Source organism: Brienomyrus brachyistius, chromosome 13, assembly GCF_023856365.1.
Source record: "Brienomyrus brachyistius isolate T26 chromosome 13, BBRACH_0.4, whole genome shotgun sequence".
Lineage (NCBI taxonomy): Eukaryota > Metazoa > Chordata > Actinopteri > Osteoglossiformes > Mormyridae > Brienomyrus > Brienomyrus brachyistius.
Window position 1 is genome coordinate 20,560,630 of NC_064545.1, and position 17,997 is coordinate 20,578,626.

Consider the following 17,997-nt stretch of genomic DNA (forward strand, 5'->3'; position numbering starts at 1 on the left):
GAGACCAAACGAAACCGTGTACCGACGTCACGTGGTTTTCAGGACGTGCGGCGTGGGCGCGCATGCGCCTGCAGAACCTGCGAAATCCAGCAGCGTATGCGACTGAATTCAGTTGCTTTCTCTCAATTTTGGGAAGAGATAATCGGTAAGCAGAGTTCACGTATTATTAAACTAAATAGAAACCGTTGCTTAGTGCAGTGTACATTATGCTTGCTTTTAGAGTAATGCGTTTTGTGTTGACGTTTTGCTTCATTAGTATTTCGCGCATTTAAATGTCAAGTACTAAACAGCCGTTCCAGCAGCTGTGATGATGCCGCGCAGTGAGCTAAGTAAACGGTGACATTTCTTGTTTAACGTGTTTCTGATTCCATGTTTAGATTGTAACAAACTATGTAACATACATGTTTTAAAATAGCCAGCCGGTTAACCGTATTGTTTTAAGTGCGTCTGTTTTGACAGCGCAGTCAATGCAGTCAAAGTAAAGCTGAAGCGTTCACGTTTCAAAATCTTCACCAATATCTATAACCAGGCACAATGTAGCGGTAGTATGTTTACAGATTTCCAACTTGTATAATGTGACTGATGTTACTTATCTCTACCGAAGCTAAAACAGCTGTTAATAAGCATCTGTTTAAATGCACGGAGGGACTTCAGGTGACGCCTGCACAGCGCATGCGCCAATATAAAGGGTTCCGTAGGGCTGAGTCTTGTATTACAGACTGACAGTAATATTAATGCCATTAATAGTACTTCTTGTTGTTGCTCTTTTGGTCAATATAGTAATACATCTGCATTTATTTATTTATTTATTTATTTATTTGTTATTTTACAAAAGGCTAGGTTAAGAAACAACGTTCGGATGTAGACTTCTAATAATATGGATTATTGAACTCGTTTTTAACGGTTACATGTAAAGTACTGAAAACGAGTCTCTTAATCACCGAATGTATTGATTTTGTGAATGACTTTAAGTGTAAAGCATAAAACGAGCGTGCACGTACCTGCCCCTTACCGCAGAATTTTGATACACTTTTTGGTTAGCTTTGAACCGTAAGACTTTGGGATAACACTGGTCAGAAGAGTCGGCCACAATATCCAGATCTTTTAGCGTGACACTAGAGGGGATATGACGTTGAAATCATGTATGGTATTAGGTGTGTAGCCTGTCGTGCCCTTGTTTCGCAGACTCCTGTGGACGTCATCAGTATGGGTGAGGGAGTGGGTGTGCTCTTTGTGAGATTGCTTTGGACACGTGCCATACATGATGTAGTACCTTTGAATGACCTTCCTTCTGAGTTTTAACCGGCCACTTGTGCTTAGTTTGCCTTCATTCCTTCTCCTCCTTTATTCCCCGGGCCGCTGACATGCCTGGCTGGGGTGAGCATGGGGCTTATCTCGCAGAGTGGCGTGCCTCTCAAGTGACAGGGTGTGATCTGTGGTTAGTGGGTGACAGAGAGAAGAGGGGCCACCCTGCCATTTTTATCAAGGTGGGGAGGGGGGGCAGTTCCGAGGGTACAAAGGCTATTTCTGTACCCATTTATCAATGCTTGACCTTTACCGCTAGATTTAATTTATCTTATTTTTGACTCTGTGGAGCTTGATTTGTATTGACTGGGAAGAGGGCAGCCTGGGGTAGATGGATCCTTGAGAGGCGGAATTGGTTCAGGGAACTCGGCAAATTACTGAGGCTATAAGATGCGTCTGTGTCAGTTATGCAGCTCCCGGGCCATCAGAAAGCCAGCCAGCTTTCCCCAGTAACCTGTCATGCTCCTGTTATTATCCACCAAGCGGCACTCCTGTGATGGTCTGACGGCTTTGCGGCTCCCTGCTGCCGTTTCGCAAGTCAGGCCCTTGCATCGCTGCTGTGACGTGCGCAGTTAGCTGGCGAGAGATTGAAGGTATTTCTGTGTCAGAAGGCGTGCCAGTCCCTCTCTTCTCCTTTGCGGTGTGTGGAGATCTCCTGCGAATGAAACGAAGGGCTATGTTCACCGCTTACTTGTGACGTTTGCCTTTGTGTAAATACTGTCATCATACATTTTTCTTATAGTAAAGCTGATGACATGAGGCTAAGAAGCAGGACTGTCTGTGTTTGTCTGGACCAGGCAGACGGTTCCCAGGCACTGTGGCGGCGTGCCGGGATTTGAACCCCGCTCCGTGTTTGAGCGCTGCTCACGATCTATGCAGTAGATTATGATGTTAGCGCTTGTGAAGAGGAAGGGGCTCATTGGTTACAGGCACATACAGGACGAAGCGTTGCAGTGAGGGAGGCCCTTTCTAAAAACACACTGCCCCCAGCCCCCCACCCTACTGCCGGCCCAGTGCGCAGGTCTGCAGTGAGAGTATCTGGCCGGGCACCATAAAGCTGACTCAGAGCATGGTGCGGTATTGGCAGGGTGGGGGGGGGGGGGTGTCTGCTCACAGAGGTGGAAACATTGCTCCTTACACGGTCCACTGAGCACAGCCCTCGTTGGAGGGCACAGCGTCCCCCCCACACCCCCCCCGCATCGCTTTTCTGAGAGCATCAGAGGGAGTTCCTCTCATGGAAACCCTACAGGGACATCCAGGCATCTGCAGAAACGTCATCTCTCCTCTGACTGGTCACCTGTTCAAATGGTTTAGGATCCATCACATAATGTTTGTGAATAACGTAATAAAAAAGCAGCTGGGGGGGTGGGGGTCGGTTAAATAGAATCTTCTATGTGTTGGCATGGCTGCTTCAATCTGCTCACCACATGTGCTGTAAATCTAAGCGCGGGGGGTAGCTTCTTCAGGGTAACGAGCGACGCAGTCTGACGGTGCGTGTCGGTACTCCCGCTGCTGCCTCCTCCGCAGTGTCACTCCCGGCCACAGTCCTCCCGTGTTGGGTCATGCGCTTGCAGTCCCTGGTTGCATAACCGGTCCCGTTCCATCAGGGGGGAGCCTTGGATGGCCGGGAGAGAGCCGAGTGCTGCCACCGTGTGGTGATACACGATATGAGATGCAAAGCGGGATCGTGACAGCCCCCCCACCCCTCCCGCCCACACATGCTGGAGAAGAGACACTTTCATCCTGGGGACGGTGGCGGTTTAATTCCATTGGGAGCTGCGATGGTGGATGCAGAGGTGCAGAGAGGACACTTCGTGGCAGGGTGCACTGAATTCTGGGGTCCCTGTGTTGTATCCAGGGCTAATGGTGAGCACTGCGCGAGAGAGGAGTGGTGTTTCCCGCTGAACTGTGGAATTAAAAGAAGAAAAAGAAAGAAAAAAACACTGCAGTAGTCATTTGTAGAGCCGCTGCTCCCTGTAGAGCCGCTGCTGTTGTACCCTTGATCCAAGCATTTAACCTAATTGGTTTCTGTGAAATATGTAGCTGTAAATCTGTGAAACTATGAGTCCCTTTGGAAAAGCACAGCAGGGCAGCAACACGATGACTCTGTCTTTATAGATGGCATAAGGAGCTTATATCTCTCCTGTTGCAACCGTCCTGTTTGTGTAACATAGAGCTTAGAGATCGTTTTGTGGCATTTATGTATGTCATATTCTGTTATTTGAGTGTCTAGCTATATAAGTATACAGTCCTGTTTTCTGTGCAGTGTATCTTTTAATAAACACATTTCAGGTAGAAATACTACATCACGTAGACTTTTGACGTTTTTCCACTGCCACCAAGAAGAGAGCTGTACCTCGAACTGACAGTTTGCATTGTAAATAGAGAAAAAAGATCTGAGCCGTACCCGAGCCGTACCCGAGCCGTACCCACCCTGACATGGCTCTGCTTACCAGCGGGGGCACAAGCTTGACCAAACCAAGCTGGCTGCATCGCCGCCACCTGATTGGTCAAAATGCAGGGAGCTACTGGGATGCTGGTGTTCTGTGTCAATATGCATAGATTATCTGAAGGAAAAAGAGCATATTCTATATTGTTAGGTTGAAGAAACTGTTATTAATTATTTTGTTATCATTCCTGTATGATTAGCTATGAGCGTAAATGCGTATATACATTATTTTGTTGTCTTCTATCCACATGCTCTAGATTATATTAATAATAGTATTTAGCTGGGGGGCGGCATGGTGGTGCAGTGGTTAGCACTGTTGCCTCACACCTCTGGGACCCGGGTTCAAGTCTCTGCCTGGGTCACATGTGTGCGGAGTTTGCATGTTCTCCCCATGTCGTCGTGGGGTTTCCTCCGGGTACTCCGGTTTCCCCCCCATGGTCCAAAAACATGCCGAGGCTAATTGGAGTGGCTAAATTACCCGTAGGTGTGCATGTGTGAGTGACTGATGCGTGAGTGTGCCCTGCGATGGGCTGGCCCCCCATCCTGGGTTGTTCCCTGCCTCGTGCCCATTGCTTCCGGGATAGGCTCCGGACCCCCCGCGACCCAGTAGGATAAGCGGTTTGGAAAATGGATGGATGGATAGTATTTAGCTGCACGTACCCTGAGTATGTGCTCAACAGCTGTACACTTAAGTAAAAAACTTTTCTTGTTCTCACCTCCCTATTCTGCGTGACCCCTGCGCCTCCCACTGACTATAAATAAAGGAGCCAAGGGGAACCACCCTTTGTAACACATTCTGCTGTAGTTTGCATTGCAGAGAGTGTGGGTACCCTTGCAAGTAAAACTTAAGTGTGTTGTCTCGTAATTAATAGTGTGTGCAGTTGGAGTGGAAAGCCTGACGCTTTCTCCAACATATATTGTATTCAATATTATTCCTGATAATTCTGAACTTAAATATTTCCATCCTCATACTTAAAAACATGCTATAGAACAGCTGAGGGGGAGGATGTCTGAATTGTAACATCAGCATCTGCCCTCCCCCCAGAGGGGATTCATTAAAGGTAAATTAGCAGGTGTGAGATTGGGGGCCATAGGTGTCTGCCCATGATTGGTAGGTCGCCAGTTCAATTTCTGTGGCTGGCAGAGTGATGTTACCTTTGGGCCCCTGAGCAAGACCCTTAAGCCCAGCTGCTACAGGGCTGCCGTCTGGCCCTGATTTCTGACCCTCAATTGTCTGTTGCTTTGGATAAAATGAATTAACCATGTTAATGATATGTAAATGGTAGATGATGGCTCTTATAAAAACTGTCTTTCCCCTAGGTTGTCTCTACATCGACCTCCTGTGGTTGTAGTGAGCAGTAACTTGCGTGGTAGGCTTGTGGCTCCAAAGGACTGCCTCTCTCCCTGGCTCCGGCATGGAGAGGGACGGGGTTGCCGTAGGCAACCTGATTGACTTTGACGCACCACCCGCTGAGGAGACGCCCCCCACCGCCCCCCACGGCGGACCTGGCTATGCCGCCGACCTTCTGGCTATGCAGTGCGGACCCCTCGAACCCACATCATTCGGTTTGTCTGGGGCCCAGATGGGCAGCACACCTACTGGGGCTGGATCCAGTGACGGGGAGGAAGGCAACGGCAGCGAGGCCACAGAGTCCGCGGACAGCGAGAACGAGGGGGGGGAGTCGCCCACCTACACCCGGAGCTTCTCGCGGCGCTCATCCTCATCGTCCAATCACAGTGCGGAGGAGGCGGGGTCTGAGGCAGCCGAGTGCAGGGAGTTTATGAAGAACTATGTGGAGAAGGTGTTCCACAGCAGGTGAGACGACAATTTGGTGTAGAACCAAAGACGAGGTCTGAGATGGAGAGACTGACTAGCATTATGACTGACTAGCATTTAGCTAGTACTCAGGATCAAAGGGGTAAGGTCGGCTTACCTTTAGCTAGTGTATAGTACAGATTTCAGTACAAAACAGGTGTCATCCTGGATAACTGGAGGTTCTGATCCCACTGCAGGGAGGACTTTGACCCGGAGGAGAAGGCACGTTTTGGGGAGCTGTGCAGCGGCGAAAACAGCAAGGGCAGGGAGTGGTTTGCCAAGTATGTCAGTGCACAGGTATGGCAGCCAAAGTGTGGAACTCCTTATTTATTCTTATGGCGGTCTTCCTGCATGCAGGCATATCCAGGGTAACCAATGGGAAGGGAATTTAGCCAGTAGCTGACAGTGAATGTTTGTCCCACCCATTTGTGAGTTTACAAGACCTCTTTTGTCCAGTTATTAGCAAAACAATTTGGGGTGAAATCCCATGAGGGCGTGTGTTTTGTTTACCAAGCAAAATGACACAGGATAAGTGGACAGATGGTAGCGCACTCATTTGGCTCTGCAGTAATTAAAGAGAGATGATGTCTTCACAGCGTTGCAATTCCAAGTGTGTGTCGGAGCAGACCTTCTACAGGCTGGTCCAGGCCTTCGCCGTCGTCCTGTTCGAGTGAGTAGAAAGACTTGAAGGACCACTTCCTGTAGGGGCGGAGCCTCAGAGGGCTCTGGCCCAAGCTGAGAGCTGATTGGCCCCCAGTGTGTCCCCTCCCTCTTCACTCGCCAGTTCAAAGCATATCATTGGGTAATTATAAAGGCTGGTCCCTCTATATGAATTATGGCCCCTCTTATGCCTCACCCCCCCCCCCCCCCCAAAAAAAAAAAAAACTAATCTTAGCATCTGCAAGTGTGGCCTTGTCCTAGCAACAGAAACTCGTGACCTTTAGGAAACCAGTGGTGATTCTAAGATTCCTAAAGTCTAGGGGCGAATTTCTGTTGCTAGGACCAGGCCGCACTTACACAATGCCGGTGCAGTATTTCCTAAAGGCTTCACACAATCTCGCAAACATCTCGCAGCTGTCGTCTGCAGACAGTACACAAGCGGTGCTGTTTGCTGGCGGACGGACGTCGTCGTGGCGACAGCGCCGGAATGATGCTGGCTTTGTGTAATTGGCAGATGCTACCAGATGGATGATTACGGTCCGGCCAAGAACCTCATGACCATGTGCTTCACTTATTACCACATGGGTAAGCAGCGCCGCAGTGTGTGTCCTGTCCTGTCCTCTACACGTGACTGCATGCACACGCTAGGCATGCCGCCGCGCTGCGAGATGCTAAAAATTTTGCTTCAGTCCAGATCATAAATCGCAGACCCATGTTAGCCAGACAGAAACTTGCTGGTTAGTGCCCCTGCTGTACCCTTTCATGTTCCCGATGTTCCTTTGGCTGCTGAGAAGGCCGTTTTGTGAGTTTTGCACACTTTTGTGAGAATAGGATTTACTGTAGATTTCCAGGCTTCATCTTCAGCAAGTCCGGCAATCGGCTGGCCTGAGTCACTCCTACTTTCCCCGCTATTGTCAGCATCACCTGTGACCTTTCCAGGGAAGTCACAACTGTCTCCCACGGAGCTCCTGGAACGTCCGTCTGGGGGCATCGACTCCTACCTGCGCAGTGCCAACACCTGGCTGTCGGGGAAGAGGGACATGGCGGAGAGGCTGCTGAAGAACACCTCATCCAAGAGCGACGTCAAGGGCTTCTTCGGGGGCCTAGAGAGCAAGCTGAGGGGGCCGTCCGCCAGCACGAGCGAGTGAGGGCCGCGTCTCTCTGCGTTTGGAGACGGTGTCGTGCGGCTGACCACAAAACGGACAGTTTTTTTTGTATATCATTAATCTTTTTCATTTAATTTCAAGTACCATGTTATTGTTACGTCGTCTCTTAAAATGTTTTCATGAAAAGGATCAGTTTCAGAGGCAGTTTTTAGGAAATGTATGATAATATATAAGGTGTATTTGCCCTCTAACGGTACATCTATGGCATTTCTGAAGCTTTTCTGCGTGTGACTGACACGGTTGTAGGTGTTTTTAATAGGAGAAGCTGACTCAGATGCTTAGTGGATGCTTATACTCTTAGTGTGCTGAGCTTGTGCGTCTCACAGTGACACGCGTTACGGGGTCCCACCCGAATGCTGATGCTGGCATTGGCAGGGTGCCGATCGCCAGCGTTTCCCACACTCACTGCTTCTGAAACATACGCTCATTCTTTCTCTGCTCAGGGAGGCCAGCAGCCCAGCGGAAGGGAAACCCCAAACGCCCGGTATGTCTCCACGAGGTTTCTCTTCGGTGGGTGGGGGGCAGCACCCGCGCTCCAGCTATTATGGGATGCTCACGGATGTCGCCCTTTCCCCCTTGAGTGTGCCCTGGGATAGACTGACATCCCGTCCAGAGTGTCCTGTGTTCAAGCTGTGTTCTGTGGAGTGTGCGTGTGTGTGGCCACCCTTCAGTTCTCCTCCTGTTCTCCTCCTGTTCTCCTCCTGTTCCACGTCTTCCCCGTTGTAGGCAGCTGTCATTCCGCAGGCCATTTATCGCAGAGCTTAGCCCTGTTCCTCCAGTGCGCACTGCGCCTGCTCTGAAGGAGGCCACTGTGTGACTCAGCGTGTTAGGGCGCTGTGCCTGAGATCGGATGGTTACCGGTTCAAATCCCAGCAGTGGCGGTTTTGGTTTCACCATCAGGCCCTTTAGCAAGGCCCTTAATCCCCAGTCGCCCCAGGGACTGTCTGTTCCGGCTTTCTCAACCGTACGCTCTGGATAAAAGTGTCTGGCAAATAAACTTAAGGATTAAGTGACTCATGTGCTCACTGACTCTCCCTGTTACCATCTCCAGAGTCACCTGACGAAAAGAAAGGGGAAAAGATCTATCTCTATACACACCTTAAGCAGCAGCCCATCTGGTAAGACTGGCCCTCTCGTCAGCCTCATGTAGGGATGTAGGTCATGCTTGTTTTGTAAGGGAGCTGTAGTGACAGCACTCTTTACAAAGGAGATGTGTTGACCACTGCTGCCCTCTTAAGGTGGTGAAGAAAAGCACAGCATCACTCGGGTTAAATTGGTAATGTAATAGTACGGTGTTTTCTCAAACTCTGTCTTTGCCACCCAAAGGCACACTCTGAGGTTTTGGAATGCTGCGTTCTTTGACGCCGTCCACTGCGAAAGGAAAAAGAGGTCTCCCACAACCAGGTGAGTCCGACGAGGCACACGGACCGGGTGTAATGGACCAGAGGGTCTCCTAATAGGGCTGTTGAGCGGATATCGGGGTCGTTCTGATTTAAGCTCAGATCCAACTGTAAGTTTCTGCTTGGACTCTGTGAATGTGATTTGGTTGTATTGATGATCCAGAGGATGTAGTGAGGTGAGGTGTTTGAGTAATGACATGTGAAAAGCCTGGCAGGTGAGGTTCTGTGTAGCTCAGAGGTGTCCAGCCATACCACCGAAGACCCCGGGTCTGCAAAGTCCCTACCTTTCTCTGGAAATATGTGCCACTCAATGGAAAATGACATTTAAGCCCAACAATGTTTCCTTCTTCCCAAAAACTTCATCAACTATTGGTTGTTATTAATCAGCTCAGCTATCGACTGTCCTCCCTATTGGCTGACTCTGTGGCCTTCCGTGTGATTGGACGCCCCCAATATGCTCTGTATTAATGTGTGTATTAAAGTGTAGGAATGTCAGTGTTGGTGTGTCTAGCAGAGGTTCGCTGTTTGTCAGTCATTTCGCCAGACGGCAGGAGTTGCCCCCCCCCCCCCCCCCCCGCTGGTGATCTGTTGTCATTGCCGACGTCTTGTCGCACTCTCTCTCTCTTCCTTTTCTCTCCTCCGCTCTCCGCATGCATCTTTAATCCTCTGTTTTCCTGTGCCCTGCTGCCGCGGCAGGCGGACGGCCGAGGACGACACAAGCGAGAGGTCTGTCCTTCTCTCTGTCTGCTCCCCTGGACCCCCACTAGAGGGAGATGGGGTGTAGGGCCTGTAAAGTCAGAGGCGGGGCGGGTGGTCAGACCTTGGGACGCTCTTTTATCAGTGCGAGTCCTACTGTGCTACGGTGTTCAGACTTTATTCTACCTGAGCAGTAATTACTTACTGGGTCTGTACCTGGAAAACGTGGACCTCCTCCCCCCTATGGAGAGTCTCCATCATCAGGATGCCGACCAGTGGTCCCCAGTCCTGGTACTGGTGTGCTGTTAAATGTTCAGGTTGTCCACGTCCCTTAAACTTCAGCGCTGGGCACACGTGAGTGTGTGAGTGCATGCTCAGTGCACCGCTATGGAGAATGCTTCACTCCGCCGTGTCATGCGATCCTCTGCGCCCAACCTCCATGTGACTCCTCCTTCGCCCTGTGCAGACATCCCAGGTCGTCTTCCTCGAGTCCACTCCTGGGCCCTGATGCCACACCTAAGATGCAGACTAGAGGAGTAGCTGATTGATGGAGATACATGCAGTTTAATTGACACTCTGTCACCTTTATAGAGCGTTGGCTGTATGTTCTCATGTTAAATGTAAGCCAGTAGCCCAGCCAGGCTAAGTTACTGAACTGTCACATTTGAGCAGGGGCCCTGAGCAAAATTTGAACTGGAGCCCCTTGTCATTCGTCGTCTTCCTTCCCATTCTGGCAGGCTGATCGATTGGGGGCGCCCCCTGGTGGCCGTTGAGCCCTTAGCAGCTGTTTAGTACGCATATGCCTTGGGCTGCCTCTGCAGTCGCGCATCCCTCAGTGTTGCGTAACAGTGTGATCTTGTGTCCACAGCACATGTCAAAAAGCCAGCCGCAGTGTATCCGCTTGTGGTTTATCATATATGCATTATGCCTTGTGGTTTTGTGGAAGCCATGTTTTAAGATAAAACGGACCTGAAGAGGCCCAGACAGGAAGCCTGTGTGGGATTGTTGTGGCGTGGAAATAACAAGCCGTACGGAACGTTCTGCTGCATGCTGGCCGTTCTTTCGCTTTTGGAACCATTGCATGATGGTTATTTTGGCTATAGCCCAATGCATGATGGGTAACGGTTCAGTCTCTAGCATGTTTACTGTTCCCATTAATGAACCCATCCAAATGGGAATTTCCTGTTTGGAGTCTGACTGTCATCTTTGCTTAAGGGACATTCTGTTATTGGTATTTTGTGTGTTAACATCTGCCCATCATTTGGGAGAGTATGTCATAACATTTAGTTAAGTGCCGGGTAAAACCCAACCACTGGTCTTAAGAATTGAGCATTTTGGCTCTGGTGAAAGGAAGCAGTTTTGTGCATTTACATTTCACTTACATTAAGGGGCAATGTGAGGCAGAACCTGAATAATGTTCAGGGATGAAATTGTGGTGTGAGTTTTAAGTTATAAACCCGGATTGTCTGTATATGATAGAAGACTAATAGATCGCAGTGTTAATCTAAGCTTTAGTTTAATTATGTTCCTTGGTCCATGGTGCAGGTGTATCCAAATTTGTTTTAGTGTATGTATCTGAATAGAGACTTTGTTACATGGAATACTAGAGGATATTCACTAAGGTGTCAGTCATGCTCTTGCAAGCAAAACCTGCATGCAAACTATAAGCACTGCTTCCTCCTGACGCATGTCACAGATATTCCCTCCAATGAGAAGGAAGCATTTTGTAATGTGTTCCCCTGGGTCCTAGCTCACCACAGTTGGTCAGGCTGTTGGTGTCTTACAAGTTTAGATGGGCATGATAGAGGGGGCAGGGACCTGTGGTAAGGTTGATATAAATATTTTGACCTCCACCCCCTGATATCTATATAGATTAGTGTTTGTAATTCTGTCTTATGCTCTGCTAAACTGCAGGTCCACCTCCTTAAATGGAAAGAAACAATTATCTCTCTGCAATCAAGTTTACTAATCTGATTAATCTGATTAAGACACTCAGTCCAAACTGGGAACAAGCAGGTTTTGCTTAGACCAACAGCCGTCACCCCATTGACAAACAGACAGGAAGTTGTCGTTTTGTGGCGTTTAGTAGCAGGTCACAAGGGCAGCTGCAGAGCTGTGTGCAGAAAAAGCTGTGTCCCGTCGTCAGTAGAAAGGGAAGTGTGACGTGGGCAAGCTGTTCGGCTGAAAGCAGCGCTTTGAGAGCCGCTAAAAACAGACGTGTTTTACTTCTCAGTTCGGTTGGAAATCCTGAAAAGCAGACATTTTGAAACCTGTTCTGTTTAGAAGTTGGATATCGTCCATGAATCCCCTATTGCTTAGCTGATTTTGGACGGGTCAGTGTGACCTCTCCCATTTATACAGCTGGATATCTGAAATGTCTTTGAATTTTTTTGGAAATCTGATTTCTTTGTAAAATTGTGGTACGAACTGGACTGTGGACTCAAGGACCTGACACTCAAATGCCAGAACACGTGGGCTTTCGTTTGACTTTGGAATGGGCTCGTTTTTCACTTCGTAAATATCATCTTCCAGGCTGTGCCGCGCTTTGCCCTGCTCTCCATGATAGCCAGGGAACCCGGACACATTCAGAGTTTTTGTTTGTTGGTTTGTTTCACCCTCATACGTCCCTTAACCCCGTGAACCTGAATGAGTAGCAGATGACACGTGTTTATGCATCCTGTACAAAGGCTTTTCTGTTACTGCATATTCGCTTACACTTTAGTTCTAGCGGCCAATGGCGGCGCCATCATCAACTGCTGCTTTATGGCTTTTGCTGAGAAAATGGGGGGGGGGGTCTCTTACCCAGCCGTAGCTCAGCTTCAGCAGCACGTCTAGCAGTCGCCCACATCTGCTACACGCTGACTTTTCGCCGTCCTTAGGGAGAAGTGGTGTCACATGACCCAGGAGGAGCGAGACGACAGCTCCAGGTTCAATGAGAACATCACCTTCGGACAGCTTGGGTGAGTGATCCATCCATCCATCCATCCATCCATTTTCCAAACCGCTTATCCTACTGGGTCGCGGGGGGTCCGGAGCCTATCCCGGAAGCAATGGGCACGAGGCAGGGAACAACCCAGGATGGGGGGGCCAGCCCATCGCAGGGCACACTCACACACCATTCACTCTCACCCACACACCTATAGGCAATTTAGTAACTCCAATTAGCCTCAGCATGTTTTTGGACTGTGGGGGGAAACCGGAGTACCCGGAGGAAACCCCACGACGACATGGGGAGAACATGCAAACTCCACACACATATGACCCAGGCAGAGACTCGAACCCGGGTCCCAGAGGTGTGAGGCAACAGTGCTAACCCCTGCACCACCATGCCGCCCCCGTGAGTGACCCAATCGTAATTAATTTTCCTGAATTTGAGTTGCTACCAAACTATCAAATCTCCCCAGCCCCATTAGTTAACCCTGTGACCCAGCCAGCATCTCAGAGCAGGGGCTGACTCTGGTGAAAGGGTTTTGGGCTGAGAGAAGACAAGTGGTAGTTTTTGTTGCATCAGAATAATTATGACACAGACCTAACCAGGTGGGTGAGATATTTTAAGACACATAACTTATTGTTCTGAAAGAAGATGCTTAATTCAAAGTGTAGATCTCAGGTTTTCACATCGCTGGTGTTACGTTGACCATTTGTCTGACTTTGAAGCCAAAATATCTGAGTTTGGTCCCATTAGTGTTGCACTGAGATGCAGACCCCGCAGCACTGGAAAGTGAAGGATCTACCTTCTAGGAACCATCTGTTTGGTCTTGCGCCCAACGTGTAGCTTCCACACCGTTTCAGGAATCCTTTTCGATCTCACGTGAATCTTCATCTTCATAAAGCATCGTTTCCGTCCCCAGGACATTCACCCATAACATGCTGGCCTTCGGACTCAGTAAGAAGCTCTGTAATGATTTCCTGAAGAAGCAGGCAGTCATCGGTAACTTAAACGAAGGTATTCCTGCACTTATTTGTCAACCCGCCTTCACACTTTTATTTGAACTTGCCTCTGCTGTAACTGCATAAATAACATTTTCACGCTTCCAAACCAACTGAATCCTGCTTCAGCTGTGCTAACTCACGAATCAAACATGCTCGGTTAAATAAAGCACAATCGCTTGATTTCTCTATTACCCTACAACACTGAAATTGATTCTGAATAGATTTGTAGCTGCCTTATTTGTAGTTTATTAAAATCTGTAACTGATCAGAAATTTGCAAGTAGGCTTTGATTTTTTTTGTTTTTTTTGTTCTGTCTACCAGAGCAGTACAAGCTTCTGAGTGACCACATAGAGCAGATGGCAACGGAGTGAGCAGCTCGGCTTGGAGTACAGAGAACCAAACCAGTGGATGATCCTACAGCTTTGCTTCCATTAAACCCTGAGATTTCCCCTGATGCACCTTCGGCTAACATCTGGTTCTTCTTTAGTCGAGCCTGCAGGCTTTTCCTTCTCCCCCCGTGTCAGTTGGACCCTGTTCTTCTAACTTTGCCTCACTTAACCCGGCTGATTCCTCTCTGATCCAGCTTTGCTTAAACCTTCAGCACTCACTGGTGTTCATCTCCAGATAGACCAGCCTAGTAGGTTATTTCTCCAAAACATCATGTATCTTCCGTCCTAATGGGCTCCAGTTGTACACTCTCCCTGCAGTGCATCCCCTGCATGCCCCCCCCCCCCCCCCCCGGTAGGGTCATCCAAAGACACTGCATGCCTCTGTGTACCGTGATATACCACTACCATACCCCAGAAGCATATCTACAGCCGTGTTCTGTGACTCTCCCTACGTCCTACACAGTCACACTCCTGCAGAGCAGTAGCAGGTTTGTGGCTGACCAATGCAAAGTCTAACATTAGCAGTTAGTCCAGTGTATCCTGCTGAGATTGACAATGATTGGTTTTCCCCAGGTCAGGTGCTTTTTTGGGAGGCCAATGAGAGGGTCAGATAAGCAGATCCCTCACACTCAAACTGTTTGAGTGTCCTGGGAGAGAATGCACAGCATCAGACGGTGAATGATTGCATTTTTTGCTTTGATTCAGAGCTTTCAGGCACTCTGGAGACAACCGCATGTGGTTAGAAGTGCCTTTAGCGTACCTGAAGATAGACGTCTTGATGGTGTGGCAGGTCCATCTTTGATACTGTAATTAGAGGAGCTAGATTGTGTGGTGATTGTAGGCTCCCAGTGATGCCACTGTACATGCCCGTCAATAATTTACGCAATATGGATGTATACGAAACGTGCATCGTTTTCTTCACGAGTTTAAAAAAACTCTAAAGCACTATGGATGCTGTCACATGGTTCCCGGACACTGGGAGAGAGGGAGCACGTGCTGATGTAGTGTAGGGTGCAAGTGTGTATCGGCAGCAGAGCGCCGTAGATGGAGGGAAAAAAATTAGGATGTTTCCAGGAGCCCAGGAGTGACAGGGGCCCTAAAAAATCCGGAACATAATTGGATCAGTCTGGGTTGGGGGCCCAGTGTGATAGGTTTTCATTGGGTCCACAATCTCTAGCAGCACCCCTGATCTGCAGAGACTTTGTCACTGATTGGAGGAGCAGTGCTGACACGGGGTAACTTAAATGTTCTTACCTATGCAGTCCAGCAGGGGGCAGTCATTGCACATTTGTGGCCCAATTTGCAAATTGCTCCATTCAATAACCAGAATTTTAACTTGAGACACTGCATCTCTACAACGTTTGTCAGACAAATTCTGTATTTGCCCACATGTGGGAATTTAAGGCACTGAGATGATTTGTACATGGAGCTTAGTTTAAGGCTGAATTATCAAATTATGCATTTTAGCCTGACGATTCTCCATCGCAATACCTTTGTGACAGATGCATTTCGTTTATGGATTCATTGTCAAACTTGTGTATATATATCTCCTGATTCCAAACAGCTAATGTATTGCAAAAGCCATTTTTTTGCTGTGAAACTTGTTTCCCAAATCCTATTTTGTCAGTGTGACTGTAGGAAGTGTTCGTTGTGAAACAGCAGATTGCCGGCTACTGCTAACATGCAGGTCCCATCAGAAGGACATACCAGACTGTCACATCATCTACGGCAAAATGACGATGCAAGAGGGCAACTGTAGGGCCAAAAAGGGACCGTGTGAAATTTAAATGCAAAACAAAGGAACCTAAAAATATATATTTTCTGCCTAAAATACTGTATAGCAAAGTGTTGAATGTATATCACAGTTAACAGTATTTTAACTTGTAGTTAGGTGCAGTGCTTGTGAATTGTCCGGTTTCCTGAGTGTTCGTTTGTGTCCCATCGTTGTACGACTCATCAGTCCTGCCTGCACCCTCACCTTCCCTCCCTCGTACGCCCGGATGCTGTCTCTCAATCTGTGGCCTGTGCCCGGGATTGTGGGAAGGTCGGGTTTTTGAGACGAGGCCACAGCACCATTGCCACTGTGGCACCGACCGGCCCGTTTGGCTGTAAGGGGAAGAGAAGCTGTGCGTTTCGGGCTTGGCCGCCCTTTTCACTCCGGTGACTGGAGACGCCTTTTATGTCGTGAAGTAATGACCTGCATGGATGAGTCAAACCAAGTATTGTCATTGTGTCAGTGAAGATGTAATACATGTCGTCTTTGGAGTAAGTAATTCCAACCTTGAAATTAAAGTATTTTGTGAAGTAAAGCTGCCGTCTTTTTAGGGTAACCCCCTTCACCCCGTGATCGGTTCAGGGTGGGGAACCGGATCCATGGAGAGCTGGTGTGGGTACAGGGTCTTGGGGTGACCTCACAATCAGGGACCCACCAGAATGGGCGGATTGAGAGTCACACACCGGCTCCCCATGGATCAGGTTCCGAACCCCCTTCTAACGTGTCACCTGCTTGACTGGAGCTGCTGCTGCGCCTGATGGTGCTTTTCTGCCGTCAGAGCTGCAGTTGTCCACCATGCGTGTTTCCGTGGAAGAACCTTTCTTGCGCATAGTGCAGTAAAGCAGGAAAATTAGCCAATGCACTCTACAAGACAAACTGATTCTTTTCCTCAACTGTATCTCCTTGAAAATCTTCTTAAGAACAACCGTTTATCCTCATCATCCATTTGTTTCTGGTTTTGATGGTAAAAATGGTCAATAGTGTAAAATGAGAGTCAGCGAGAAGCCCACACAAGTATAGTTATACCTCTGCTCTCTATGTACCTGCGATCGCACACTGCTTACACAGAACACAAAGACCTGAGTGTTACAGGAAACCCTGAAGCAGATATACTGACTCTCACACTCAAGCAGGTGGGCCATGAGTTCAATGTGAGACGGCATCGGGCTGGCAGGTGTGCGGTGATCAGACACAACGCTATGGTCTGCGGGTGAGTGTGAGAGCGGAGAGGTCACAGAGGGTTAGGAGGTGTGAGTCTGTGATCCTTTGTGCCTCGCTTTTCCCACGAACTCGCACAGAGCTGACCTATTTACTGCCCTGTGACTTGACACACACAGGACACACACACACGCACAAGCCTGGGCGCTCAGATGTTCATCAGGCTGCCTCGCCTCCAGCTTCAAGCCCAGGCTTTGGGTGTTCTTTACTTGATGACTAGCATGTATGTTTATCATGACTAAAATCCTGCTGTTTATACTGTGTATAGACAGAGGACAGGAAACATGCCCCCCTCCCCACACTTGCCCGGTTTCGCTGACTCGCCCCGTTGCCGTTGGCTTTTGATTGAAGCGGCATGTTGTTCTGATTTTGTCACGGAAAGGGCAGCAATGGCCAGTGTCAGTGGTGGCAATTTTCTTTTTTTTTCCCTCCTCTGGTCCATTCCCACGGAAACTAGCAAGCGGGCGCACGTGATTGGTCAGGCCGAAGCAACTGTTTGGGTCTGCCGCCTATCCTGTTTTTACGGGGGAAGGCTCCACCTACTGGCAGCACCAACACACGAGCAGTCTGCACCCGCTTCACTCACGCCCACCCCAACGTCGTCCTCGTTTCCTCAGGGATCGACCCTCGCCAGCATGTGATAGGCTCATACCCCCCAAACGGCCCTATTGAGGCGCGGACGTGATCTGCAGCAGTCCAATATGGAAGTGTTTAAGGATCCCAGCGTGACCTGCCCAATCGCTGCCATCCAGCTGCTTGGATGTAAATAAACAATCCTCACACCCACCGCGCACTGATTGATCGCGCAGGAATTAGCCGGGAAACATGAGGCCGCCGTGTTGCACCACGGAGATCCACGTGCCCCGCTAATTAACCCCAGAAGTGCCAGAGAGAGTGACATTAAACAAGAGCGGTGGCCCTTTTCCAACTCGCTGGGTGTGCAAGCGGACGTCTTGGTGACATACAGGAAAGGTCAGGGCTGATCACACTCTTTAAGTGCGTAGGTGAGACATCAACATACTCACGTGTACGTTGGGCCCTTGAACGAGGCCCTTAACCCGCCAAAATGCTCCAGGGGCCCGAATAAATGGCCTGACCTTGTGCCCTGACCAAAAACTTCACTCTCAATGGTATATGTGTGTGTGTGTATATCGCTTACAAAGGAGAGCATGATGGGATATGCAAAAAGAA

The 17,997-nt window shown here is 49.0% G+C and overlaps 1 protein-coding gene across 2 annotated transcripts; it reads left to right on the top strand.

The window, feature by feature from the left end:
• The first annotated feature begins 35 nt into the window (after nucleotides 1-35).
• kiaa0513 (KIAA0513 ortholog) lies at nucleotides 36-16,123 on the top strand. 2 transcript variants are annotated; one of them, XM_048973142.1, is made up of 13 exons: nucleotides 36-145; nucleotides 5,075-5,570; nucleotides 5,768-5,867; nucleotides 6,167-6,240; nucleotides 6,745-6,815; nucleotides 7,170-7,374; nucleotides 7,840-7,880; nucleotides 8,448-8,514; nucleotides 8,723-8,800; nucleotides 9,493-9,522; nucleotides 12,372-12,452; nucleotides 13,344-13,438; nucleotides 13,747-16,123. In XM_048973142.1, the coding sequence occupies exons 2-13, from the start codon at nucleotides 5,170-5,172 to the stop codon at nucleotides 13,794-13,796; spliced, it is 1,293 nt and encodes a 430-aa protein (XP_048829099.1). In that variant the 5' UTR covers nucleotides 36-145; nucleotides 5,075-5,169; the 3' UTR covers nucleotides 13,797-16,123. The 2 variants fall into 2 exon arrangements, with proteins under 2 accessions (XP_048829099.1, XP_048829100.1); XM_048973143.1 differs by lacking the exon at nucleotides 9,493-9,522.
• Nucleotides 16,124-17,997: the final 1,874 nt, after the last annotated feature.